The sequence below is a fragment of the Rhopilema esculentum genome, chromosome 8 (genome assembly GCF_057945365.1).
Source record: "Rhopilema esculentum isolate cy_ngs chromosome 8, ASM5794536v1, whole genome shotgun sequence".
In the NCBI taxonomy this organism is placed as follows: Eukaryota; Metazoa; Cnidaria; class Scyphozoa; order Rhizostomeae; family Rhizostomatidae; genus Rhopilema; species Rhopilema esculentum.
In genome coordinates, this window is record NC_142822.1 from 3,156,017 (window position 1) to 3,180,036 (window position 24,020).

Consider the following 24,020-nt stretch of genomic DNA (forward strand, 5'->3'; position numbering starts at 1 on the left):
AACCTTGTTTATTATTGTGGTAGAGCTTATTTGATAAACTAACAGCATATTTACAAGTGAATAACTCTTTATATGTCAAATCATTCTAAATTGCCTTATTTGAAATGTATTCCTCAGTGTCGCCAAGCCTGTTAAGACGAGTTCCAACCACAATTAATTCCCATTAACCAACATTTTCAATTCTCTTGTGTTTCTTTTTCTCTAAGTAAGTCCATGAGGTCATGCAAACCACGGTAAAATCTTAACAATACACAATAAATCAATACTATCATTTCTTGTGTTTCCGTTTCCTACGGTCTCCTGTAACTGTTATCGATTATAGACTGTTAATATCAAACCGTTCAATAGACACTAGTTTACTTAGAGCAGTTACCTAGGTGTGACGTCAGCTCGCTGTGACGTAGGGTCATGCTTAATGAATTCAATATGTATCCGTAGTTAGTCGATTGAATAAAAATGATGTGAAAGAAAATAAATTTTCCATTAATTTGCTAATTGAAAGAACAGTGAAAATTTCGCTCTAGAGAAATTAGATATTTATTTATTCATAAGTAAATCGAATAAATTTAAGTTCGAATAACAATTTTTCAAGCCTTTTTTGGTAATGTTTATTGTGCAGTGGAACATAGATAACTTTCGGACGCAGTGATAAAGAAGAGAAGGGTCAATTCTTAGCTAGGATATTTTGGCTTAAATAGACGAAACGGGCAGGTATCGTTGTTTCGTTCAATATTTCTTTGATTTTTGGGATTATCTCTTGAAACCATATCATTGGCCTATTTTTCCACTTCAACGATGTGGCAAAATTTATCAGTCACGAGCTTCCTGACTCAGCCTCAAGGGCGATCGGAAGATTGTAGATGACTTGACAATCTATGCACTATAGACAGGAAGACTCTTCATTCGAGTTTAGGCTTGTTAAAGTTCAGCCTCAAACGTTACTTGTTGTTTCTAAAGTATTGGAACCTCTAACTAGCAATTTAAGGCTGGTACAGGCAATTATATTTGTCAGTCTTCATTTCACGAAACTTGCATAAACGTTTTGTTTGATATTTCATATCCACGTCAATCCCACGATCACTTCTGGGTATTTTGACTTTATCTTTTTTTGTAAAATTCTTAGGAATATGTAGTTCTGTCTTTCTCAGCCTGTCATTATTTCCTGAATGTTTCATGGTTCATGTTTTTTTACATTTATGTTTCTCACATAAAAACGTGTTGTATTTGGGGCACGTGGGCCATATGACGACCAATTGACATTTTCCTAAAAGTTTGTATGGGTTGCCACTATCCCCTTTCCAGCTTCTACGCCCAAGTTGATAACCAATTCAAAGAGGAATCCCAACATCTCAATTGAAATCTGCTGGTCAAATATCTGGAATTAGATTTATTCATGCTTAGTTGAAATTTTGCTAAAAGGTTTCATCGCAGTTTTCAATACAGAAAGAGTTATTGTTTTCACATACTGTCGTCTTTGACTATGAAATTCTTAAACACAGCTCAGAATCACACAAAATCAGCACCTGGCCGGCTTAAAATTGTGATCGTATCTCAGCCCACGTATCATTGAAAAATAAACCACATTCTAGATTCTTTCGTTACTTCTGTGGTTTGAGATAAAATGGCCGTTAACCTACTCGTTATCATTCCATGTGATAGGCATTTTCTTCTTTATTCTTTCATTCAAAACAAAGCACCTGTGACGAAAATTCTGCATAAGCTGCTACCTATCATATTATGCTCGGGATGTTAGATACAAACACAGGGTATTTGATGTTTCTTCTCTTAAAACGACTATTCTCACATTTGAATTCGGAACAAAATTTTTCTCCTGTGTGTAATTGCTTCCATTTTGCTAATGGCCTACCAAAGAGCATCATCAAGAGCAGGATAGAGAACATAAGCTCTAGGGCTTGTGAAAATTTTATACCGATCTCAAAGAACCTTGGGCAGGCCCCTTTTGTCGCTGGGTCTTTTTCAGTTATTTGATACAAGAAATTTCATAACTTTATGATATTTAGATACAAAAGGTTTGCGCATAGATATGTTCTTAAGCTATTCTAAGACGACACTACTGTATTGCTATTATTAACAATGTTTAAAGCTCCGAGAAAACTCAGATAGTACGTCGAGTTTAAGCCTTGCTTCCATTTTCACATTTATTTTTAAATTTTAGCAATTTAAATCTGTATAATTTTTACTTTATAAAAATGTTTGTATTTTTTGACTCAAAAAACGATACCATTATGCCAATAATGAGTCTTGTCGAATCGTAGGTATCCAGGGTGATCGCGTCAGGTGGAGAGGTGGAACGAATGCACTCCGTCGATTCGGAAACGAGATTTGACAGGTATCATTGTTTGGTATATGCACCTTTATTTACACTAATATATTGTTTGGTATATGCAAGAGGCATTGAGATTACTGAGCTGTTCATGTATCAGCTCTTGAAAAATTATATTTTTGTGATTCCGTTGTTACCTGAAATAATTTTTTCTGGACCAGTCCTTTTTTGTTAGAAAATGAAAGGGACCTGTCGGTGTCAGCTGAAATTCCGCGAATGGAGTTTTCAAGTGGAGCCCAATAGCAACGCAACACTATTAATATGGAGCTATTGCTTAAATTAGGTGTTTATTGCAATGACTCGATAATATGATTATATATTTAACCATGTTTTATAATGACTATATTTCTAACCAAAACTATCAAGGCAATAAAACCTACTTCACCTTGTTTCATGGATTACTAAACAAGGGACTGCTGGTACTTACGGTTGCCCCTGTACATAAAAGTAGCAAAGGTTTCGATTTCCCTTCTCAACATTTTGCGCCTTCCATAACATTATCAAAAATTTAAAACTGGTCTGCGTATCTATTCCAGTACACCATACCTGCATTAATTTTAGTAACCATTTGCTGATATCTTTTCACAGGTTCTCTGCTATCACTGAAAAGTTCCTTGAATTGGATATAGAAAGCTGTGACGTCATTTCGTTTCTCCAAGGATGCGTAAGTCTTGTGAATGAAGACTGACCACTTTGCTTAAACATCTTCCTGAAGGAGGATTCGTCAACCTTGAAGTGACTATCTCTCCTTAACGAACCGGGAAGGAAAGGTCAATAAGTTATTTACCTAGTTAAGGAAAAGTAAATTTGTTGAATTGATTATAAAATGGGATCTGTTTATTTCAAGCTACACATGCGCAGCACGGAGTCAAAAAACTAAAAACTAAATGGTTCATTACAATCTCCAGTTGATTGCAAGGAATGCTGCTAAACATATTTGTACAGTTATTCAACCTTTAGTCACTTATATATAGCTGTGCAACAACAAGTGTTTAGGGCACTGTTGTATATTTGCATGATAAAATGTTTGCAATGTTAAAATGACGTTTATCATGCGCATAAAACAAGTTCTCGGTACAAGTAACAGTTCCTAGCCAATCAACATAAAGGTATCTTGGTCTAGACTTGAAATTGTAGTTTCACAACACTCCTGGTGTTAAAGGAGGGGACAGTATGAACAAAGTAATATCGCTGAAACGTTAGCAAGAATTAAATCGTAACCAACAAGGTCTTGGACATAGAGTACTGACAGAATTCAGACCATCGAACATTTCCAAAACAGAGCCCTATTAATCAAAGGATCCATGGTCTAAAAGGATTCAAAGACTAAAAACAGTTGTGAATCCTATTCGGTTTGTATTGCTACTTTCTGAAGTTTTAAGAAAAAAGTTGTCTTCATCTCCAGAATTTTAACTTCCAGTGTCCCCCTGTCCCCATAGAAGTACATAAATGCTGTCCCTTTTTTGACAAGCCACGCCCTTCGCAAATCATATAGATTAATCAAACTTTGTAGGTATCTGACACCCAGTTAAAGTATCTGTTGTCTGAAAACTGCTTTTCTGCTCCGAAGAAAAGTATTGTAGAAGTGTTCATGTTCTCGCCCAGTTACCCATTCTTGAATTTTTGCGGGAATGTTCTAATCGTGTTTTGCCGCCAACATGGCCAAAGCTTTTTACACGGACATTCTCGATAGAGCTTTATCCCCTCCGTGTCCGAAAAATTTTCCCGCCGAATGTTGAGAATGGATACAAAGTATTAGCAGGGAAAAAAACAAGCCGCAAATTTTTTTTTTTTTGGGGGGGGGGTCGTGGAAGGATGAAAATTCCAACTTTACTTGAGGAATTTTTCTTTCGACCTTTAAATCTACTGTGCCTACAATTATATATGTTAAATGATAAAAATAATATTCATTCAAGTCAATTAGCAGCGATTCTTCTTTTTCTGATTTGCCCATTTTAAAGCTAACTTGCTGCAGATCAATTTTATCTAAAATATATCTTAACGATATAGAAGCATCAAGGAATTGAGTCTTCTTTGTTTGTTTTTGATCAAAGGGAATTTTTAGCAATTTTCAGAGGGTCAAATGCCCTTTCGTTGTTTACAAATGAAATGGGGATTCGAGAGCAAGTGCATATGCCCGATTCGTCAGATGAAACACTCTTCTTTGATCAAATTCTCCTGCAGCTTCTGCAATGCTTTCTGCCTTCACAACAGCTTTATCACAGCAATTTATAATAAGGAGTTAAAGACGTTTACAATCAGAAGGGGCAGCGTAGCATACACACGCTTTTTGTAAGAAGCGTTGAACATTTCTAGCACAGAAAGATTCTTAATTTTTATTCAACTAACTATCTACTTGTAGTTTCTTAAAAAGTTCCCATTTTAAATTTTTCTGATCAGTACAGGGTATTATTTTTCAAAACTGTAGGCTCAGTACTAGTAAAGTTTCAATTTTCTTATCTGGAAATTCACCTTGACTGTTAAAAATAATTTAATTCAACTTAAATCCCTTCAAAAAGGAAATAAACGGTGCAATGGTGTAATTTAAGATCCAGTGGATACAGGGCTTCACAATAGAAAACGATTACTGGATGGGTCCGCTCCACCCTGTGAATTTTAAGAAGGTAAATGTATCTACATTAAAATTACAAAATTCCTGTTACAAATTATAAAATTCACAAGTTTGGTCTTGAGAAAAAATTCAAATAATCTGTTAGGTTTTCCAACTGAAATTGGGTTTTTCAATCTTTGGGAGGGGCGTCACGCCCCCACGTCCCCTATTATTTACATGACTGAGTACTAGGCAGTTCTGCTTGAATGCTTAATAAACTATACCAGTGTAAGAAGGGGCAATCGGAAGAATAGGGACATGACTCTTGTTTTTAATTTTACCAGTCGCTAAAAGCAACCGTAAATTCTCCGAGTTGTGCGAAGGCCAAAACGAGGGATGATTCCCTGTGTTGTAACTAGCGTACAAGATTGCCACAAAAACAAATGATTTCCAAATATTTTCAGATGAAAAATGGGATTTCCACCAAAGGTATGAGAGATTTCAATGGAATGGTAACCTCGGAGCTTTTGGAGTTTCAATGGGGTTTTTGGCGCCTCGGACAAAAAGGGATGAATCAAAGCACCCCCTCCCCGCCCCCACTCACTAAACACAGAACGCGAAAAATATTGTCAAAAAGTCGAGACAAACTCTTTGGAAATTGTTGATACTTTATTCAGAATTGGCCTCTCAACAATGTCAGAAAAAGTTGGAATGTCGATTAAAATTGCATAAGGAATTAATTAATAAACAAGGAATTTGTATGTGAATTATTGTACTTACAAATGTAGCTTGTTTAGGGAGCATTATTCCCAGCAAATCAAATTTGACCTCCTTTTCAACACCTACCTATATGATTTTCTTACATTACAAATTTAGTGTTTATCCAATTTCAGGATAAGGTTTCGTATTTTTTATAAAAATGTCGTTAAATGACGTTTCACTGAGCATGGCGTTTAGAATTATGTTTCCATTTTAAAGAATCGACCTGCTAGCTTCTACTATCCGTTTCCCCGCCTAAACTCTCGTAAAATTGACCACAATTTCCATTGATTTCCTCAAATTCAATCTTGAATTCATAGAACAAGCAAACGTATTTCCTTTTGCCTTGTAGCCCATTGACACGCCTTACTACGTTGCACACTGCCGTTGAGGATTATACTTTTCCGCTATGCTTTACCACGTGGGTTAAGAGGAATCCATGAAATAGTATTTCATTCAATCTACAGTTCGTAGAAATGGGCTTGGCCCGTGTTGAGGTCACAAACTAGGGATAACACCGAAAAACAAAGAGTTATCTTGACAAAATTCTTGCGCTTTCATTCAATATCAAAGGTGATGCCCTGATTTTTCCTTTCTATTATGTTGCTAAGACACTTCTCGTCGTTATTGACGTCAGAGGTAAAAGTCCCATGACTTACGTAGGTCATCCCACTTTTGTTGAAATAGCCAATCAATTTCCGACATTGAAATCCGATAGAAACCGCGGACCAATCAGAGCTCGACAATAGAATTGATGTTAAAAATAGAACCATTACTCAGCCCTAGATATATACAATCGAAACCCAACTTCTGGCAGTTGTGTTCATATCCTGAGAGTTCAGCTTAGTCATCAGTCAGCTATTCGAGGGACCATTAAACGAAATTATGTCAGAGATCACGTTTTATGAGGACAGCATATACACGGAGAGCATGTCAGAGAAAGAGGCCTATGATCGTTCAAAGCTTAAACTTGATTTTGGGAGTGCAAGTGCAATATCTGCCAGCAAAAGGAACTCTATCCTCGAGACCCCGACTAGTGGGGCTTTGCTGCAGTCTCCAGATCTCATGTTGCTTAAACTTGGATCACCAGAACTTGAGAATTTGATCATGCAAAATAATGGACTTATTACAACTACACCAACGCCAACAGATTCAAGTATATCAGATCAGAGTACAGTCGAAGAACGAGAACAGTTTGCCGCTGGATTTGTCAGAGCTTTACAGAAACTTCAACAAAATGGCGAGGGCATGCCGATGACTTTGAGTGAGGCCACCTCATATGCAGCATCTCATGCCAGTTCCAGTCATGCCCAATATAATTCACAAGGCTACTCTTCACAAGATGTAAATGCTAACACGGTTTCAGTGAAGAAGGAGAGAATCGAAGCACAAGTAATTAAATCGCAAACACAGGGTAGGCCTAGCTCGGGTGTTTATCCGCCACCAAGTTGGGTAAAATCGGATGCAAGTGGCGTACGTGGAGGGCAAACTTCAGTTGCTAGAAGTCAAGGAAGGCAGCAGGTTGCAAATAGGCCAGCATGTGTGCAAAGTGACCAGAATCAACAGCGATTGAGTTACGGGATCACCACACAACCGACCATAGTTCGTTATCCACAGAATTCAAGTTCTGGCCTAACTTCAAGGAACATTTCTTCTACTGCTTCAGTTTACTCATTGCAGCCGTCAAGCCTTGAAAGATCTTACCCTCAAAGTGGAACAACCAGTCAACAAAGTGTTAATTTAACTAGGAATGTCGCATCAAATTCTCCATATCCGGTGATAAGTTCTATTCGCTCGGCATCGTCGTCACCAAAGCCCCCAGCTTACAAATTGGAGGACGAAGCCCAGATTGTACCTTCAAACACTCCACCACTCCAGTCCGCCCCAATTGACTTGAAAATGCAGGAAATTATTAAACATGAGAGGAAAAAGTTGAGGAATCGTCTTGCTGCTCAGAGATGCAGAAAAAGAAAAATTGAACGGGAAGAAGAGTTGAAGGACAAAGTAAAGGATTTGAAAATGACGTACAGCGAACTGACAACAACACGCTCTGAACTCAGAAAGCAAGCGATTGAACTTAAACAAAAAGTTATGAATCACGTGAAAATGGGATGTCAAGTCTTCCTTCCAAATTCATCTGGAATCGTTACAGAAGGACTATCGCTATCATCGTTAACTGAACTGTAGTTTAATCAGTTTGTGGTATCGCAACCCAGTGAAGCCATTTTCATGGGTTTTCTTCAGCCATAGTAAGGCCACTGTTCTAGTGGCGTTGGCTGTATTGCAGACATGGCTGTCAAATCTATTACCCGTGAGATTGTTATTGTTAGGGTAACTTCCCTCGAGGTAATTGCTTAGGAAATTGTCATAGTACCCGTTAATTTAGGTCAAGACTAAATAAATAGGCTCAGGATTGTTATTTGATAGTTATGAATGCTTTCACGCCAAGTCAAACAATTGCATCAAATCTTTTGTGAAGCATTCGAATTTCACACATTCTTTTCTCTCAAGTTAGAATCAGGTGTAATTTGACAATAAAAGGCTTTGTTTAGTTTAATAGCAATGTTAGAGTGATGCACAAGTTTCAGAAGACAGACTTTTCCGCATCCTTAGAATGTCTGCCAAATTTCCGGTGTCATTTCCCTTTAATCTAACATCATCATACCAGCATTTATTTTTGTTGTGAGTTTCCCTAAACTGGAAATCTTTACGTACTGAAGTACCATTTTCTTATTTATTTGAGGACTGTTTCGAAATACAATTTATGTAATTTTATAAGTTTGTTGTTTTGTGTGAAATTCAAAACCAGAATTCACTTATAATTTAGAAACCAATAGTTCAAGCTGGTTCTTGGAGAGCGACCACCAAGACTAGATTTAATAGAAAAAGGTTTATGTTTTGGCAGGGAAATTCAATGAGATAGATTTATAATGATATTATATTGTGACAAGATTTTCTGCGAAAATTGTTTGTTTTATCTTGCCTAGAATAGTTTGTAAAGATTTTGTACATTCGTATTGTAGAGATGGTAGAAATTGAGAAGTATTGTAAGTTTAACTTAGTTGATGATAAATGCATGCATATTTATTTACTTGTCAGAAAAAAGACAGTGTGATATTTTTAGAGGTTCAGATTAATCATTTGCTGCTAAAGACAAAATATACTGCGTATTTATATATCTTCTCTCGCTATGGTTTGTGTCGTCAGAAATTCAAGAAAGTAAGAATTTGGGCTTCAAATTCTTCTAAATTTTATTATAGTGTAAGTACCCTACATAAGTCATGGAGTAGCATACAAGTATCTGTGGAGTGACACTTGACAAAGACACAGACAGTTTATGTTACGAGGATATTGTCTCGGTTTAAAAGCAGTTACGTGTCCTTGGGTTTCTCGTCACAGCTACCATCTCCCTCTCGAAGCCTTTAGTATTTCAAATAATTGAAAATTTAGGACTATCTATCTTGCTTAGGATAAACAACTAACAGAATTATTAAGAGGTATCAGATAAAGTTATTATCACTCTATGAAAATCAGGTACGGCTTTAAAAAAATCCTTTTTTGAAGAAAGGTCCTGTTGATCTAAAATTATAGTTCAATCTTCGAAAAAGAGTGATACAACCTTTAATTTGATTAGAAATGGACGAGAACTATGTGCAAAAAGATATTGAATCTGTGTTATTGATATTGAGGTTGTTATTGATAAGGTTCCCACGAAACAATGTTTTTGAAAGGAGGATATATTAACAGGTACTCTCAATTTTACAATTCATATGTCATGGTAACAGGGAATAACTTATCTCCGGGAACAGGTATTTTTGTTTGAATATATGGTTGAGGGTTTTGGCAAGTTTATGCTTGAATAGGTGAAACAGGACCTGCTTTGTTAATGAATCTTATGCAATTGATACGTTAGCAATGGATCTTGAAATACTACCCCAAAATGGTTGTCCAGAAAAAAGCTTTCACTACTGCCCGTGAAGCCTGTGTTCAAGACCCCTATCTGAAGCACAGGCGAAAAAAACAGCTTTTCCTCCTGATTTATCAATAAAACTCCCTCTCGAATAAACCCCTCCCCTCCAATTGATAAAGAAGCCAACTGGTTGCAACTTCCTAACATTTTTTTCTCTAAGATAAGAAGAATATATCTACAGCTGCATTTAGCAGGGATGGTGCCATAAAATTGAAGCTGGGGGCTGATAATATAGTTTAGTGACATAGGAGGACCCACCATGGTTGGGTCCGACGCGGCAGGAAATTTTTGAAAATCGGCCTTTAGATTGGCTAAAAATTCATCTCCCAGCCTAGAATTCTACAAAATACTATACCGCTCAGAACAGACAATTCGTCGATACTCAGAAAAACATTGATTTTTGATTTTTAAGAAAAATTTGGGAGGGGAGGAGTCAGAGACGAGGTTAGGGAAGAAAAAGTCAGAGACGTTAGAAAAATAAAAAAAAGGTAACCTTTGGCTCAAAGTGCACATCGATGAGAATGAAGCTGTTGTATTGGTTGAGAGAATTTTACTTCCTGGACAGAAATGTGTATCTACTTTGTCTCGAGTATTTTCAGCAGACCATATTTGCACGTCCAAAATGTGGACATTGCAATGACACAGAAAGTTAGCTAATGAATTTATGCAAATAATAGACAAATAATAGAAACATACGTAAATAAATTAGTAAAATTCAGGCTGTTCTTCATATTTTTATGCTCTTTTTTAAAAATTGTTAAAAGAGACGGTCAAATTTTTTTTCTTGAAAAAGTAGGAGAGCGCTTCAGCAACCCAACCCACCCCCCCCCCCCCCCAGTGGTGTCGTGCCTGTTTGGTTTATTTCACTAGCTTTTTGTTCAGTTAAATTGAAGAACCTTCTTCTTTTTTATATATATTTAGTGTCAAATATGTAAAAACGTGCCAATAAATCGAACGAATTCTTCATCCACAGTGTAGTTCATTTCCCAAGTATATTAAAATTGGAACTTTAGTATTTTGACGCTAATTTTGTCACATTACCATGCATTTTACCATTCATATATATTTTACCATATATATATATATCTTAACGAGCCATGATTTTGTTGTACGACGGTACCATCTGTCAAAACAACTTGGCAAACTCTGTTTTTATATATATTTATATATAGCTGTTTGCATTTTATTTGCTCGAAAAATAAAACTCTAGTTTAAGTAAGACATAAAACAAGCCCCAACTTGTTTTAAGATATTTTGCTAATATTTTGCTAATGCTTTGGAAAGTTTCTACTCAGGTCAAATTTTAATCTGGTTTGTGGGATTAACTCAATTTTTTGTTTTCTCTGATGAAAATTTTCTCAAATCACCTTTTCGTTAAAATTCTACGAATTAGATTCTGCAAGAAATCATTGATGCACGGAGGGTAATAATTCGTATTGTTTGCACCTGCCGGGTCCCCGACTTTGACGGAGTACAAAAAAGTAGGATATAAGTATCGTGCTTTTTTGTACCACGTGGGTTGTTTTTTAGTATTTGGTGAATGTAAAGTTACATGGACCATAGATTTTACATAGGATATTTTTAAAGATTTCAGAGATTGTCCTGATCGTAGGTCTTAGACCAATTTACCCCTTCAGGATCCGCTTTGTATAAAAGATACCCCTGAAAATGAATGGTCGTGCGCCACTAGTTTTACACAACTGATTCGACTTGGTCTGTCAGGGCAGATAAAGTCCAAGAAACAACGAAACCTTTTCATCAGAGAGATCTTCGAACAATTGGGGCAACCAGCCGGAATTTAATGAGCCATGTCAAATCTGTGGTTGTTTATCAAATTTGGATGGACAAGAACTTCCCCAATCACTTATGATGTAAATTGCTGAAGGTAAGAAAGCTTTTGTGTTTTATTCTCTGATATCGCATCATATATTTGCTATTTTTACATACCCTAGAACGTAAATCACTGCTTTTCTATTTATCGACCATTTAGCATACAGTAATTTATCAATGCAGTAATGCAGTAATGCAAATACTGTTTAGTTTGATATTGACGTCAAAAAGAACAACCGAATCCTAAAAATTTGCTGTGATATGGTTATAGAAAGACTTAAAATTTACCAAATAGTCAGGTATTTTGATGCAGATGGTGATGGAATCAATTTTTAGAAAATTTTAGTTTGTAAAACCTTGGTACCAAAATTGTTTACATCTGCACACCAAGACCTTGAGGTAGGAAACATTTTAAGGGTGCGGGGGGGGGGAGATAAAGTCAAAATAGGGTCACCCCTATAAGCTACAAATAGGTACTTTACCACTGTTTCAGAAAAGTTAGGGGACACTTGCCTCCTGTGCCTCCTGGTTCTTTATACTTTGTACGACGGTGTACATTCACAACTTTAAAGTCGCCAGTCAAAAAGTTTAAGCAATAATAAGCAACTGTTTTAGTTTGGCGCTTAGAATCTACAATCAGAGCACTACCCTGGGTGCCAGAGCCTCAGAGAGTCAAAGAATGAAGAACGGGGGAAGGAATTGCAAAGGAGAATGGAAAGCCCTCCACTTTTTGAAAAAATGCCAAATATTAAGTATCAAAGTACCAGAAAAGCCTCTTTTTATACGATTTTAGCCCCCCTCCCCACTTTTTCTAGGCCCCCCACTTTTCTCAATGCTCCGCGGTGCCTGAAATATTTCTAAACTTAAATTTATTCAAAATTTTCGACTTAAAACGTGCTTACATACGATATTTTTCACAAAACATTTAGGTTTATCATTTCGAAAACCATTTCAATCAAATGCTATCAGAAGTTAAATTCTTTCCTTTGCATTCCAAGAAACCAGTGATCAGTCCTGTCAAGTTTATTCGTCCATTATGTGCAATATGGCAAATCCTTGTCATTTTCTTGACATCTTTTTTATGTCAATTTTTAATTCCATGAGACAATACCTTTACCCGTTAATGTTTCACACTAAACAGTCAAGCGCAAGCAAAAACTAGATTATTCGGTAGACGAATCTTTAAGAAGATGCAACAGTCCTTGTTGAAGTTTGTTGAAGTATCATTCGCATCGCATTATCTTAATGCCCTGGCTTGAGTAAAAGAAATAGATGAAACAGGGTTTGTTTTAGAGTTAACTACTGAATCACAACTCTTTCCTTTGTTACTAGCTTCGATCCTCGCCACTGTCAAAAATTAAAGGGAACTCAACAACTATTGCTGTCCATATAAACTGAACCTGGGTCTATGAAAAATCAAAATTACAGAAAATTCCATCATATTGAAAATTTTGAAAAATGTTTTTTCAATTTTGACCCAATCCTTTTTACAACTTCATGTTATGACGCATATTCAACTTCAGTTTTGATGTAGTCCATGGTGTTGATTATTGTTAATAGGAATAAAACAATAAGATTTTCACGAAAGGTGTACGGGATTTTCTTAGAGTGATTTGCCCCTCGGTCTCTCCAAAGTTGTCAAAGATAAAGATCGTTCTCAACCTAGCGGAGAATAATAAGTTCCCTGCAAAGTAGTATGACAGAGATAAAATAACCTAATGATGCTTTGTTCTCACCGGCTAATAACTGATAAAATAGATTTGAAAAAGGTTGCAAAAGGCTTTGTACAGTGCAACGATAGTCGCAGACAATATTTGACAATTTCTAAGTCATAAGGTTATTTTCATCCAGGTCTTATCCAACTTTGTCTTCCCCTATACTGGAAAAGTGTATTTTCATCCCCTGTCATTGTAACTCGGCAATGTACTCCAACTTTTGCACTTTGAGGAGCTATTCCCGAACCGCATTCTTCCTTTTTCAATTTCGAGCACTGAATTTTTCATAATTATATTTTTGCAGAAGACAGAGGGAAATGCAATAGCAATGCAAATATGAATTTGCTTCAGGTAGTTCGAAACTGGTACTAAGTTTAATACTGAGCGTGTCCTGTATAACGGCCAGGTGTCCAGCGAGCTGTCAGATAACTCAATTTTGCGTTGCGTTGGCATTGGATTGATGTCATTGCCGGTAGGAATACCGTTATCGGTTTGTTTCATTGATCTTTCTGATAATCCATATTTGAAACTCAAATACGATTCATTTGAACGATTTTTCACCTGCAATCATTGCTCCTGCGAGGATGTGCATTGACGGCCCCAATCTTACTTCCAAGAAATCTTGTTACCATTGACTTTTCCTTCAACTTCCTTTTCATCAATGCGGTTCATGAGATATTTGAAAAAACAAGAACAAGGACTCTTTGTGAAATAAAGTTAAATGACAACAGAATGGAATTAGATGGTAGGATTTTTTTGTTTCCAAAAACAGCTGAGAGCATAGACCTTTCACACAAAGTGCTGAGAAAGATTGAAGACAACGAATTTTGTCCATTTTCTAGGTTGGGAATATTTAACCTAGCAAACACAGGTCTCCATAATATTTCCAATGGTGCATTTTATTGCCTATTTCGTCTCCATGGTCCCAGGTTAAGAGACAATTTTATTTCAAATCTTCCTAGAGGAAAATTCTTGAGCTCAAAAAAATGCATTTTGCAAAAAAACTGCAAAAATTGCATGGTTAGATTTAAGTAACAATTCACTGGTCCAAGTTCCTGACTTTAGTGGAATACAGTATCTACAAGATCTCACTTTGAATTTGAACAATATTACGAGAGTAGATAACTAAAAGCAAACTGCAGAAATCTAGATTTTAGCTCTAATTGTATTGAGTCTTTTAATTTACAAAACGTTCGTTTCCAATGTCTGGATTTGTCGCATAATTGTTTAAGGAAAATCGACCCGTTTTCGTTTGCAAGTTCACCATGGCTGAGTGCCTTGTTTTTGAATAACAATAACATCAGTGAAATATCTTCAAATGCTTTTACCGGATTAAAGTTTGTTTCAGAGTTATATATGCAGAAAAACAAGTTAGTCCAGCTTCCACGCGATACGTTAAAAAACATGACTGTGCACCTGGTTTCCCTATTTCAAAATAATATTCAAACTTTAGATGGTGTCTTTGAAGATATAAAGCAGTTGCCAAAATTTTACTCCTTTTTGGAAACAATTGATTAAGGTATTTGAATGCTCTGGAATTGAATAAAATGGATAACGACTCGAAGATATATGGATATATGTTAGTTGCAACCATATCAGCGAAAGTACCAGCTTTGCTCATACCAGAGCGAGAGTGATGTGCAGTCCCACAGAAAGCTTAGAAATTTTAACGTCATTTACTGCTTTACAAGGAGATGGCTTCGACTGCAATGTTAATCACAAGAAAGATGTATACTTTCGCTGTCGACCTTGTCCCATTGGTGCTCATGACAAATGCATTAATGAAATGTGCGGTGGTACTTGTATTCCTTGTCCGGCAGGCGGGTTTTTTCAGAACGAAATTGCAAGCACATCTTGCAAAATATGTCCTCGTGGCCAATTTGTGCCTCTTAAAAAAGCTCCAGGAAAAGGTCCTTTGGATTGTTTAACCTGACCAAAAGGCACTGATACCAATGCATTAGCCGGGTATCGTGCTTGTCCTTGCTTAGATTGTTACACAAGGGTTCATCGCTTTGGGGAATGTACAAAATGCACACAGCAGGGATTTTCATGTGAACGAGACTACGTAGTACTAGCAAGAGGCTACTGGATGTTTTGGGATACTATGACAACAGCATCAAACAAATCGTGTAAGAATTATTTTTTATCTTTTATGAAGAATCTTGATACAAAGAATAATGATTATGATCGAGGACCAATCAAGAATAATTGTAGCATGCCCACTCCTCACAGGTGCCAAATACGGGGTTCCTGCCTCGGAGGTGTGAACGCTACTTGCGAACGAGGTTATATTGGTAATTTGTGTCCAGTCTGTGACAAGGGGTTCATGAAAAACTTTGGAAAATGTAATAAATGCCCTTCAAGGGCCATTGCTGTGTTGCAATTTGTTGGTTACGTTGCTGGTTTTATCTTTATTTGCTGGATAATAACATTAACGGAGAAAATCAGATTAGCACCGAGTGACTAATGCAGAAGCAACGATGATCCAGCTTATGGGAGGGAAAGAACGTTTGCAGATATCATCCTCTCTACTTGGAAAATTCTGATTGGATTCTATCAAATATTGTACGGAGTCATTTGGGCCTAAGTCACTTGATTTTATCCACTAGCCTAAGTCAATTGCAACTACTATGAACATATTTAATTGCATTGCAATGGAAATCATTCGCATATTCCCTCTCTGCACTGCATCATTTCCAGCTGGAGGATGAATGCAATAGACGAATTCAGATTTTCACTCATCACAATTGCTCTTGTACCAGTCTTGTTTTTTGCATATTTTCTTATTAAGTATACCTACTTGTCTTGCTATTTTCGCGGCACATACCACCAGTTCAAAGGTAAAATGAAGGGCTGCGGCAAGTATTGCTTAAGGACTGTAGCACTATTTATGTTTGCTACATATACGTACATTTCCAGTCGCATTTTCCAATTATTGCCACAGAGTTGCCACAGATTCTGCATCAGCGAATTCAATGGACATTGCATGCATCACTTGTCGTACCTGAAAAGTGATTACCGAATTCCTTGCCTTACGTCATCATATCGCACTTATGGATCACTGATATTACCACTTGCATTGCCTTTGTAGTCTGGCCTGTCAGAACATGAATCGTGCAAATTGTGATACCAGCATGAAATGGGTACACTGGGGTAATTTCACAGCCTGATGACGATGCCGAACAGACACAAGCCGAAAAATGCCCCCAAGTGCTATTTTTAGACTGGCATACTTGGCCCCAGTCCTCGAATTGGGCCAATCTTCATTATGTCATTACTGATTTATGAAAAAAGTAGGAAAGGAAAGATTTCGGTGCATTATCATATATTAAAATATATTAAGAGAAAAAGACATGAAAAAATGTCCCTTTATGCTATTTTTAGAATATGAAATTGGTACCCATGTCTCTATTTAGGCAGTCTTCTCTAAATAATTACTCTCTTTTATATGAATATGAAATGTAGCTTTCTCAATTTTTTCAACAAACTGAAAAGTAATACAAAAAGATGTAATTGACAATCTTACCTCTTGATGCTATTTTTAGGATGGGGTACTGGAACCCAGTTCTCGAATTTGGGTCTTACCATCATAGTCTAGGCTCTAAGCACAGTATTTGACATGAACTGTGCCAATTGTGGTACCAGCATGAAAATGGGAACACTGTGGCAATTTGACACGTTGATAATGATGCTGAACAGACACAAGCTGAAAAATGCACCAGAGTGCTATTTTTAGACTGCGGTACTTGACCCCAGTCCTCAATTTTGGATTTCATTCATACGTAGTTAACTAAAGTTTAAATTGAGCATGAAGGTATAGGTTTAAATACAGTTCTACACGATAAAAGTATAACAAAGAAACAATATTATCCTTTGATTCTATTTTTAGATTATGGCTGTTGCCTCTAGGCCTCTATGTAAACACTTTCTACAAGCCATTACTTGCTTTTGACGTAAACATGATAGCATGGCTGTCTACCTTTTTGGTTAACCAAACAGTATTTTTAGAAAAAAGTAGAATATTACCTCTAGATGCTACAAATGATAGACCCACTTTTTAGATTTGTTTCTATTGTAAGTTATAAGTCATTACTACTTTTAACATAAAAAGTCTAGCATTCTATACTTTGTGATACACTAAAATATAACGGAGAGATAAAATTCCGCCTAGTTTCTCTTTTCTGAATGGGATACTTAGATCCAAGCTCATTCGACTTTTTCATCTACTGTTAAATATCGCTAATTTTGATGTAAATACTAAAGTGTAGCTTCACACAACTTTTCAATCACCGAAAAATATTATGAAAAAACGCAGTTAATATATGCATAAAGCGATATGTTTAAATATGTACGCGTTTCCTGTCTCTGAAGGTCAATGCAATTTATCACATGTACAAGCAAATGTGACTTTCACATTTCGCTACCTCTGAAAGTCTCATACAATTTGTATGAAATGCTGACTATCCAAGGTAGCAGAAATGTTAAGTACCCTTACTGAACTTTCAAACTCGAACATATTCGGAGGGGCCAAAATCGTTATAATTATAGGCTACTTTCAAATACGATTGATGTTATATTGGCAGCCAGCGCGAGTAGTTTGTATGACAAAGGCTAAACACCCAAGGTGCAATCTAATGAAGGGCACTTAGAAACATGTGGAAATTTCACTCCCTTACTGCTTTAACTAGCAACAATAGCATTGACTCTAACAGTAAACCAATAATAGAATTGCAATGATTCTTCTAGCCTCTGCACTGATAGGTAGTTCTTTTATGCTTTTCTTGAAGGCCTCTGTGAGGAGTAGTAGCAATCCAGAGATTTAATATTCACTTTATTTCTTATTCATACCAAAAATAGTAATGGTTTATAAAAGATGGATTATAGAGGCCTGGGCTCCAGTAGTCCATTCTAAATATAGCATCAAGGGTAATATCTTAATTGCTTCTTTGATATACCTATATCGTGTAGAATTGTGTTTAAACCTATACATTCACGCTCAATTTAAACTTTAGTTAACTACGTATGAATGAAATCCAAAATTGAGGACTGGGGTCATACCACTTTGGGGCACTTTTCAGCTTGTGCCCAAGTGTACCCAATTTCATGCTGGTACCACAATTTGCACAATTCATGTCAAATACTGTGCTTAGAGCCTAGACTATGAAGGTAAGACCCAAATTTTAGAACTGGGTTCCAGTACCCCATTTTAAAAATAGCATCAAGGGGTAAGATTGTCAATTACATCTTTTCGTATTACTTTTCAGTTTGTTGAAAGAATGGAGAAAGTTACATTTCATATTCATATAAAAGAGAGTAATTATTTAGAGAAAAATGCCTAGATAGAGACATGGGTACCATTTTCATATTCTAAAAATAGCATAAAGAGGCAATTTTCATGTCCTTTTCTCTTAATATATTTTAATATATGATAATGCACCTAAATCTTTCCTTTCCCTATCTTTTTATAAATCAGTAATGACATATGGAGTTTGGCCCAATTCGAGGACTGGGGCCAAGTACTTCAGTCTAAAAATAGCACTTGGGGGCATTTTCCGGCTTGTGTCTGTTCGGCATTGTCATCAGCCTGTGAAATTGCCCTAGTGTACCCATTTTCATGCTGGTATCACAATTTGCACAATTCAAGTCAAATACTGTGCTAAGCCCATACTATTAGCAATGTTGATACTTTTGTGACTTTTTATTAAGAGACCATCTACAAAGGAACACTTACAAACACTCGATGCCAGCAAAATATTTGACAATGAAGAGGGCATATCTGACAATGAAAGGGCATTAGTAGTGGAATATTATGCCTTCTTGGAGGATGGCAAAAAAGAAGGTATTTCAAAATTCGCTCTGATATTCTTCTATGAAAATTATACCGACAAATGTTGGTATTGGGAGGTATTAGAAATGATGCATAAACTGATAATGGGCATCTCCATTGTCTTTTTCCTTCGCAATACAAAAGTAGGTATTGCAGCCCTTATTTGTTTTTTATCCGCTTTTGCCATTCTCCATTCAGCAAAAGCACCAATAAGGGACATTTTTGAGAGCAACATTCAGTTGCTATCACTATGGTTGATCCCCATTAACCTGATGATTGGTATATTGCTTGGCTCAACGAATGTCGGTGATGAAGCAGTGATACCAAAGGTAGCTGACAATTTATCGCTAGAAATTATGCTAGTCGTTTTGAATTTGCTGCTACTGATATTAATCATTGGGGCGTTTGTTCTGGGCAGTAGTTAGAAATCTGGCGTCTCCATATAGATTTGGTGGGCGGCATTGTTGTCTTGGATTGTTATGTGGATGTTTTCATACGAACATTAAGATTGGACCTTAATGAATGTAAATGGATAGATTCTAACGATGCTCTTTGCTTCTATTGCTTGAAATCGTGGTACGACCAATTCCAGCCTTAACCAAACTAAGAAATGTTGTTCATTCAAACGCTTTTTGTTGAGATGGTCGACATTTTCAAGTTTGACCATATTGTTACCCTGGGTGCCAGAGTCTCGTCTCTCTCCTTTCCTCTTCCATTCTCCTTAGCTATTCCTTCCCCCGTTCTTCATCCTTTGACTCTCTGAGGCTCTGGCACCCAGGGTACCTTATTGTAGACAATGATTCAACTCAATTCAGAATAACTATGCTCTCCTTTGATCTTCCTTGTCTCGTTGTGTCCTTGTCTTCCAGTCAAGTAGGTATTTCTATAAGTTGTTTGATTGGGTTTGATAATTGGAGTTACGTTTGTCTTGTAAATATTTAGATTGCATTTGTAGGCTAGAGAGACAGATCGAGGTAATGTTGCGTTCATTTTGCACCGATTTTGGTGTTCAACATATCAATCTTGTTTACAATGGTTATGCTTATTCTAAAAATATTGCAAAGGTATTTGATATTTTCTTGATTTGTTTATATCTAAATGATACAATGATTTATAAACTCAGCTCACCAGCCTATCATGAGCATGATTACCACAGCTTTACATTTAGATTAAATTGACGTCAGAACAGGGGAATTGGTACTTTTTTGCGATAACGGCCATAAGTTACTGGCCCAAAAGCTGTCCAATGAAATGGTACAGTATAAGCAAAATTGGTATGGCAATGCCAACCCTGGGAGTGGCAATGCCATCCTTGGAGCAAAAGATACCAGGTGTTTGGCACCTCAGACTTTTCGTCGTTTTTATTGCATTGTCATGACAATGTGAGTCAAGATAATAGTGGCAGAAGGAAATTTTTTTATTTGGGGTTCTTTTATCTATGTAGAACTTCAGTGGTGCCTGGCGTGGCGCTCAAAAAAACTTTCGCTGCTGAGCAAAAACTTGGCGCTCCTCGAAAAAGTGCTGAAACGTCTGCCTGCAACACGGTTGCCAGTACATTCCAAAGTCACAAATTACGAGAATAACATTTTTGGAAACAATATACTGAGTAGCATATAGACACGAACTGCTTTAACCAATTTGTATACCTATGTTCGGATATAGTATACAATTGTGTTCAAGAGTTGTCGAAAGAGGAGTGTTATGTTCTGTAATGTTAAGCCTTGGCCAAACTGGGCAACATTGTCGGGCAACATTCACAAATTCATAATGTTGCTCAAATTTTGTCCAGTTTGGCCACCATGTCGGCCGACAAATTCATCAAGAAATTTGTTGCACGAATGTTTGAACATGCTCAACATTTTTCGGCAACATTTGTTGCTCAGCCCTATGTTGTCCAGTTTGGCGACATTGTCGGGCAACAATTCACATTAATTTCCCATCTGAGAAAAAATCAACATGCGCAGTGTTGTATTGCAAAACAATATCCTCAACTCGATTCAATTAAAATGGCCTGTCAAAATTTAAGCTTCGAAGTTGATTTTGCAGAATGGGAAGTAAACCATGCAGAGGAAGAAGATAAAGGTCCCGTCTGAAACAAGTCCAAGTGCAAGTTCTTGAAAACAACAAATCAGCCAAATGCTACTGCTTCTACGAGTGCTCAACCAAAGGGTGCTAAAAGCAACACGATGGTGTTGTGATGTGACAAAATCAGCTTCCAGTGGCTGCAGCTTGCTTTCTTTCAGGCATACTTATCCAAACTTTGAAACCACTTATCAATTTCAATTTGGCGCGCTGTTTTGACAACATAAGCAAAAGATGCTGCACGACAATGTTGCCCAGTTTGGCCACCATGTTTCGACGACAAAAAAATCAATAAAATTTCAAGCAACATTGTCGGGCAACAATGTTGCCCAGTTTGGCCAAGGCTTTAGAAAACACGTATTTTTTTATTTAGCTTACGGAATTATAGAATATTACAAAAGACGCTGAAAATTTCTCAAAATCATTATTATGGAGTTAAAAAAGCAAAGACCGTGGCTTGCCTATAGGATTGCTACATCAGTTAGAAGAGGATAAGGACATCAGTGAGAAGAGGATAGTTTATATATATATATATACTATCAAAAGCTCTAACTCCAAGTGTAATAAAAATAATGGCTTTGAAAAAAGCAAACATTTAGTAAACTAAAGCTTTTCGTCTGACACTCTTCAGAGTTTAAAACGTCAGAACATAGATCGAAAACTCTACGCTAAGAAATATATATACCCAGTTGTGGATCGAAATAGGCCAATCAGAAACACGAGCACATGACTGTTGAGGTTGACCAATCAGTGCCGCTTGCCTATTAGAATGTTACCAATGGAGTCCTAAGGTGAAAACGAACTCCTTTTGTCTACACAGTAGCGGTTTTTTCGTGCTTATGTAGATAGATTCTAAAACTGCTATGTGGAACGACGATCGGGCTTTACCAATAATTCGAAACATGTCGCCATTATAGTTTTTTGCACAATCTGGGTTTTCTAGCAAATGCTGCCCGATAGCAGAATCGCAGGTTTTATTAGTAATTTTGGATTTGCAAGACCGAGGTGGCTGTTCTCTTTGGGGATGTGTTTTGTTTCTAATATCAGATGGAACGTGTTGTTTTATCCTATCCTCCAATCTTTGGGTGGTGCGTCCTACGTAGCCAGAATCACACTGGCACGTAGAGCTCTGGAACTCTGAAGAGTGTCAGACGAAAAGCTTTAGTTTACTAAATGTTTGCTTTTTTCAAAGCCATTTACAAGTTTTGTACCACCAAAAGATTGTTTGAATAAAAATAATATAGATTACTCATGAAGACTTCGGTCGAAACGTTTACTTTGGATTGCACCAACGATATACACACCGGTATTGTTGAAATCTCGATATATTCACCAGTATTTACGGTACGTTTTTGCCGACCTTTTCCACACTTGGGCCAACTCTGCAAGGTTATATGCCGCCAAATATTTTCAGCTATATTTGTTACCCAGAAAAGCTTGAAGAAGTGAAACTTGAACCAGACTTTTGACCGCATCTGTATATTAATGCTGGTTGCAAAGCGCATCTTAGTCAAGGTCGCTATACATTCTGCATTGAAATTTTTAGCCACCTACTTTAAAGCAGTACATTAACCTTTTCTCTGTGGATTTTTAGTCTCTCTTTCATTTTCTATCATGACTGGAGATCAACGAGCTCCTGACTTATTCCTCAAAACCAAGGACAACTGTTTTTACGTTTCACAGTTAGCCATAAGCTTTGAAACAAATCTTATCTACAGTGCTAACAGAAAGTTTGACAAATCATCCGGTCCTTCAAATTCCGCAGCAAACCTATCTGATGTTGATATAAGTCCTTCTGAGTAGGCTTTTTCCAAAAGATTGCGTTGAGCTTCAGAAAACTGAAATTTTGATGTACCTTTCATGGCGTATTTGGTTTGATTTGATTTTAAAAACGGGCGCGCAATTAATAGATTCAATACATTGGAAAGGAACCGTACGGTTGCCATAACAAAAAAAAAGAAATTAATCATAGTAACCATTGTTTCGACAGGAAAGACCACCTGGTGATCGCCTCATTACGTTGATCACATGATTAATATCACTTATTGTGAGTGATTAATACAGGACCGGGTGGACAAATACGCCACCCTCATATGCTGACATAGGGAACGTCTTAAAAAGTCAGTTTTCTATGTCTGCCCATTGAGCATTTCTGACAACTTGTCCAGCTATGTCATTGACATGTATGACTTACATTGACCTCTAAATTTTGCTGGCTAGAACCTTTCTATAACTACAAGTACTGTAGTGCAACCTTATTCGTGAAAACAGGCATGCCAGTTATAACGCGGACAGTACTTATTGGGTACTGCCAGGGGTGGCGCTAGAGACAAACCTTCAAGGTGCCGAAGTTTATATTCTCCGTAACTGCCGACGCTGGATGTGTCAAATTGCCGACAGAAAAAAAAATTCGATTTGCCCCATATAGCAGGCAGGGCCCTCGTTGGGGGGGGGGGGTTGGAATGCAAATTTACCTGATTAAAAAATTATTGCCTGAAACTTTTTAGCTGGTGTCACAAACCTCTGCAATACATTTTATCAATCTAACTCTGTATGATAATAACCGACTTTTCTAATAGTCTTGTCAAATCTCTATATCGGGACGGGCAAAATATATAGTTACTACCTGAGGCGGCACCATGGTTGCCGCCGAAGGGACAGGAAATTTTCGAATTGTGATGCTTCTAGTTCCCTGGAAAATTCACTCTTTTAAGCAGATTTCACTAAAGCAATCCTCCTAATCCTATTGAAAATTATTGTCTTTTTGCAAAAAATTTTTACAGCAGATAAAAACAACAATTTCGCCGTGGTCTTGAAAAATACCAGGTTGTCAGTTACTTTTAAATTTAGATCCCTCTCTCCATCTTAGCATGCCTTATGAATGTTAAGAAAAATCTGGAGCTCATAGTGAATTGCAGTTGACGCTTCTACTGAGAAACTTT

At 36.9% G+C, this 24,020-nt stretch overlaps 2 protein-coding genes and 1 pseudogene across 2 annotated transcripts in view; all 3 read left to right on the plus strand.

Annotated features, from left to right (window-relative positions):
• LOC135695055 (mutS protein homolog 5) overlaps window positions 1–6,315 on the plus strand; it is a 30,228-nt gene extending 23,913 nt beyond the window's left edge. Inside the window, exons 26-27 of the mRNA XM_065214001.2 lie at window positions 2,277–2,350; window positions 2,933–6,315. Of these exons, the coding sequence (XP_065070073.2) occupies window positions 2,277–2,350; window positions 2,933–3,032 (174 nt within the window). The 3' untranslated portion in view covers window positions 3,033–6,315. The remainder of the gene's footprint in view (window positions 1–2,276; window positions 2,351–2,932) is intronic.
• A 186-nt stretch (window positions 6,316–6,501) lies between these two features.
• LOC135695063 (transcription factor Jun) lies at window positions 6,502–8,813 on the plus strand. Its single transcript, XM_065214010.2, has one exon. The coding sequence runs from the start codon at window positions 6,540–6,542 to the stop codon at window positions 7,839–7,841; it is 1,302 nt and encodes a 433-aa protein (XP_065070082.2). The 5' UTR covers window positions 6,502–6,539; the 3' UTR covers window positions 7,842–8,813.
• Window positions 8,814–8,945: 132 nt separating this feature from the next.
• LOC148959799 (uncharacterized) lies at window positions 8,946–23,436 on the plus strand (annotated as a pseudogene).
• Window positions 23,437–24,020: the final 584 nt, after the last annotated feature.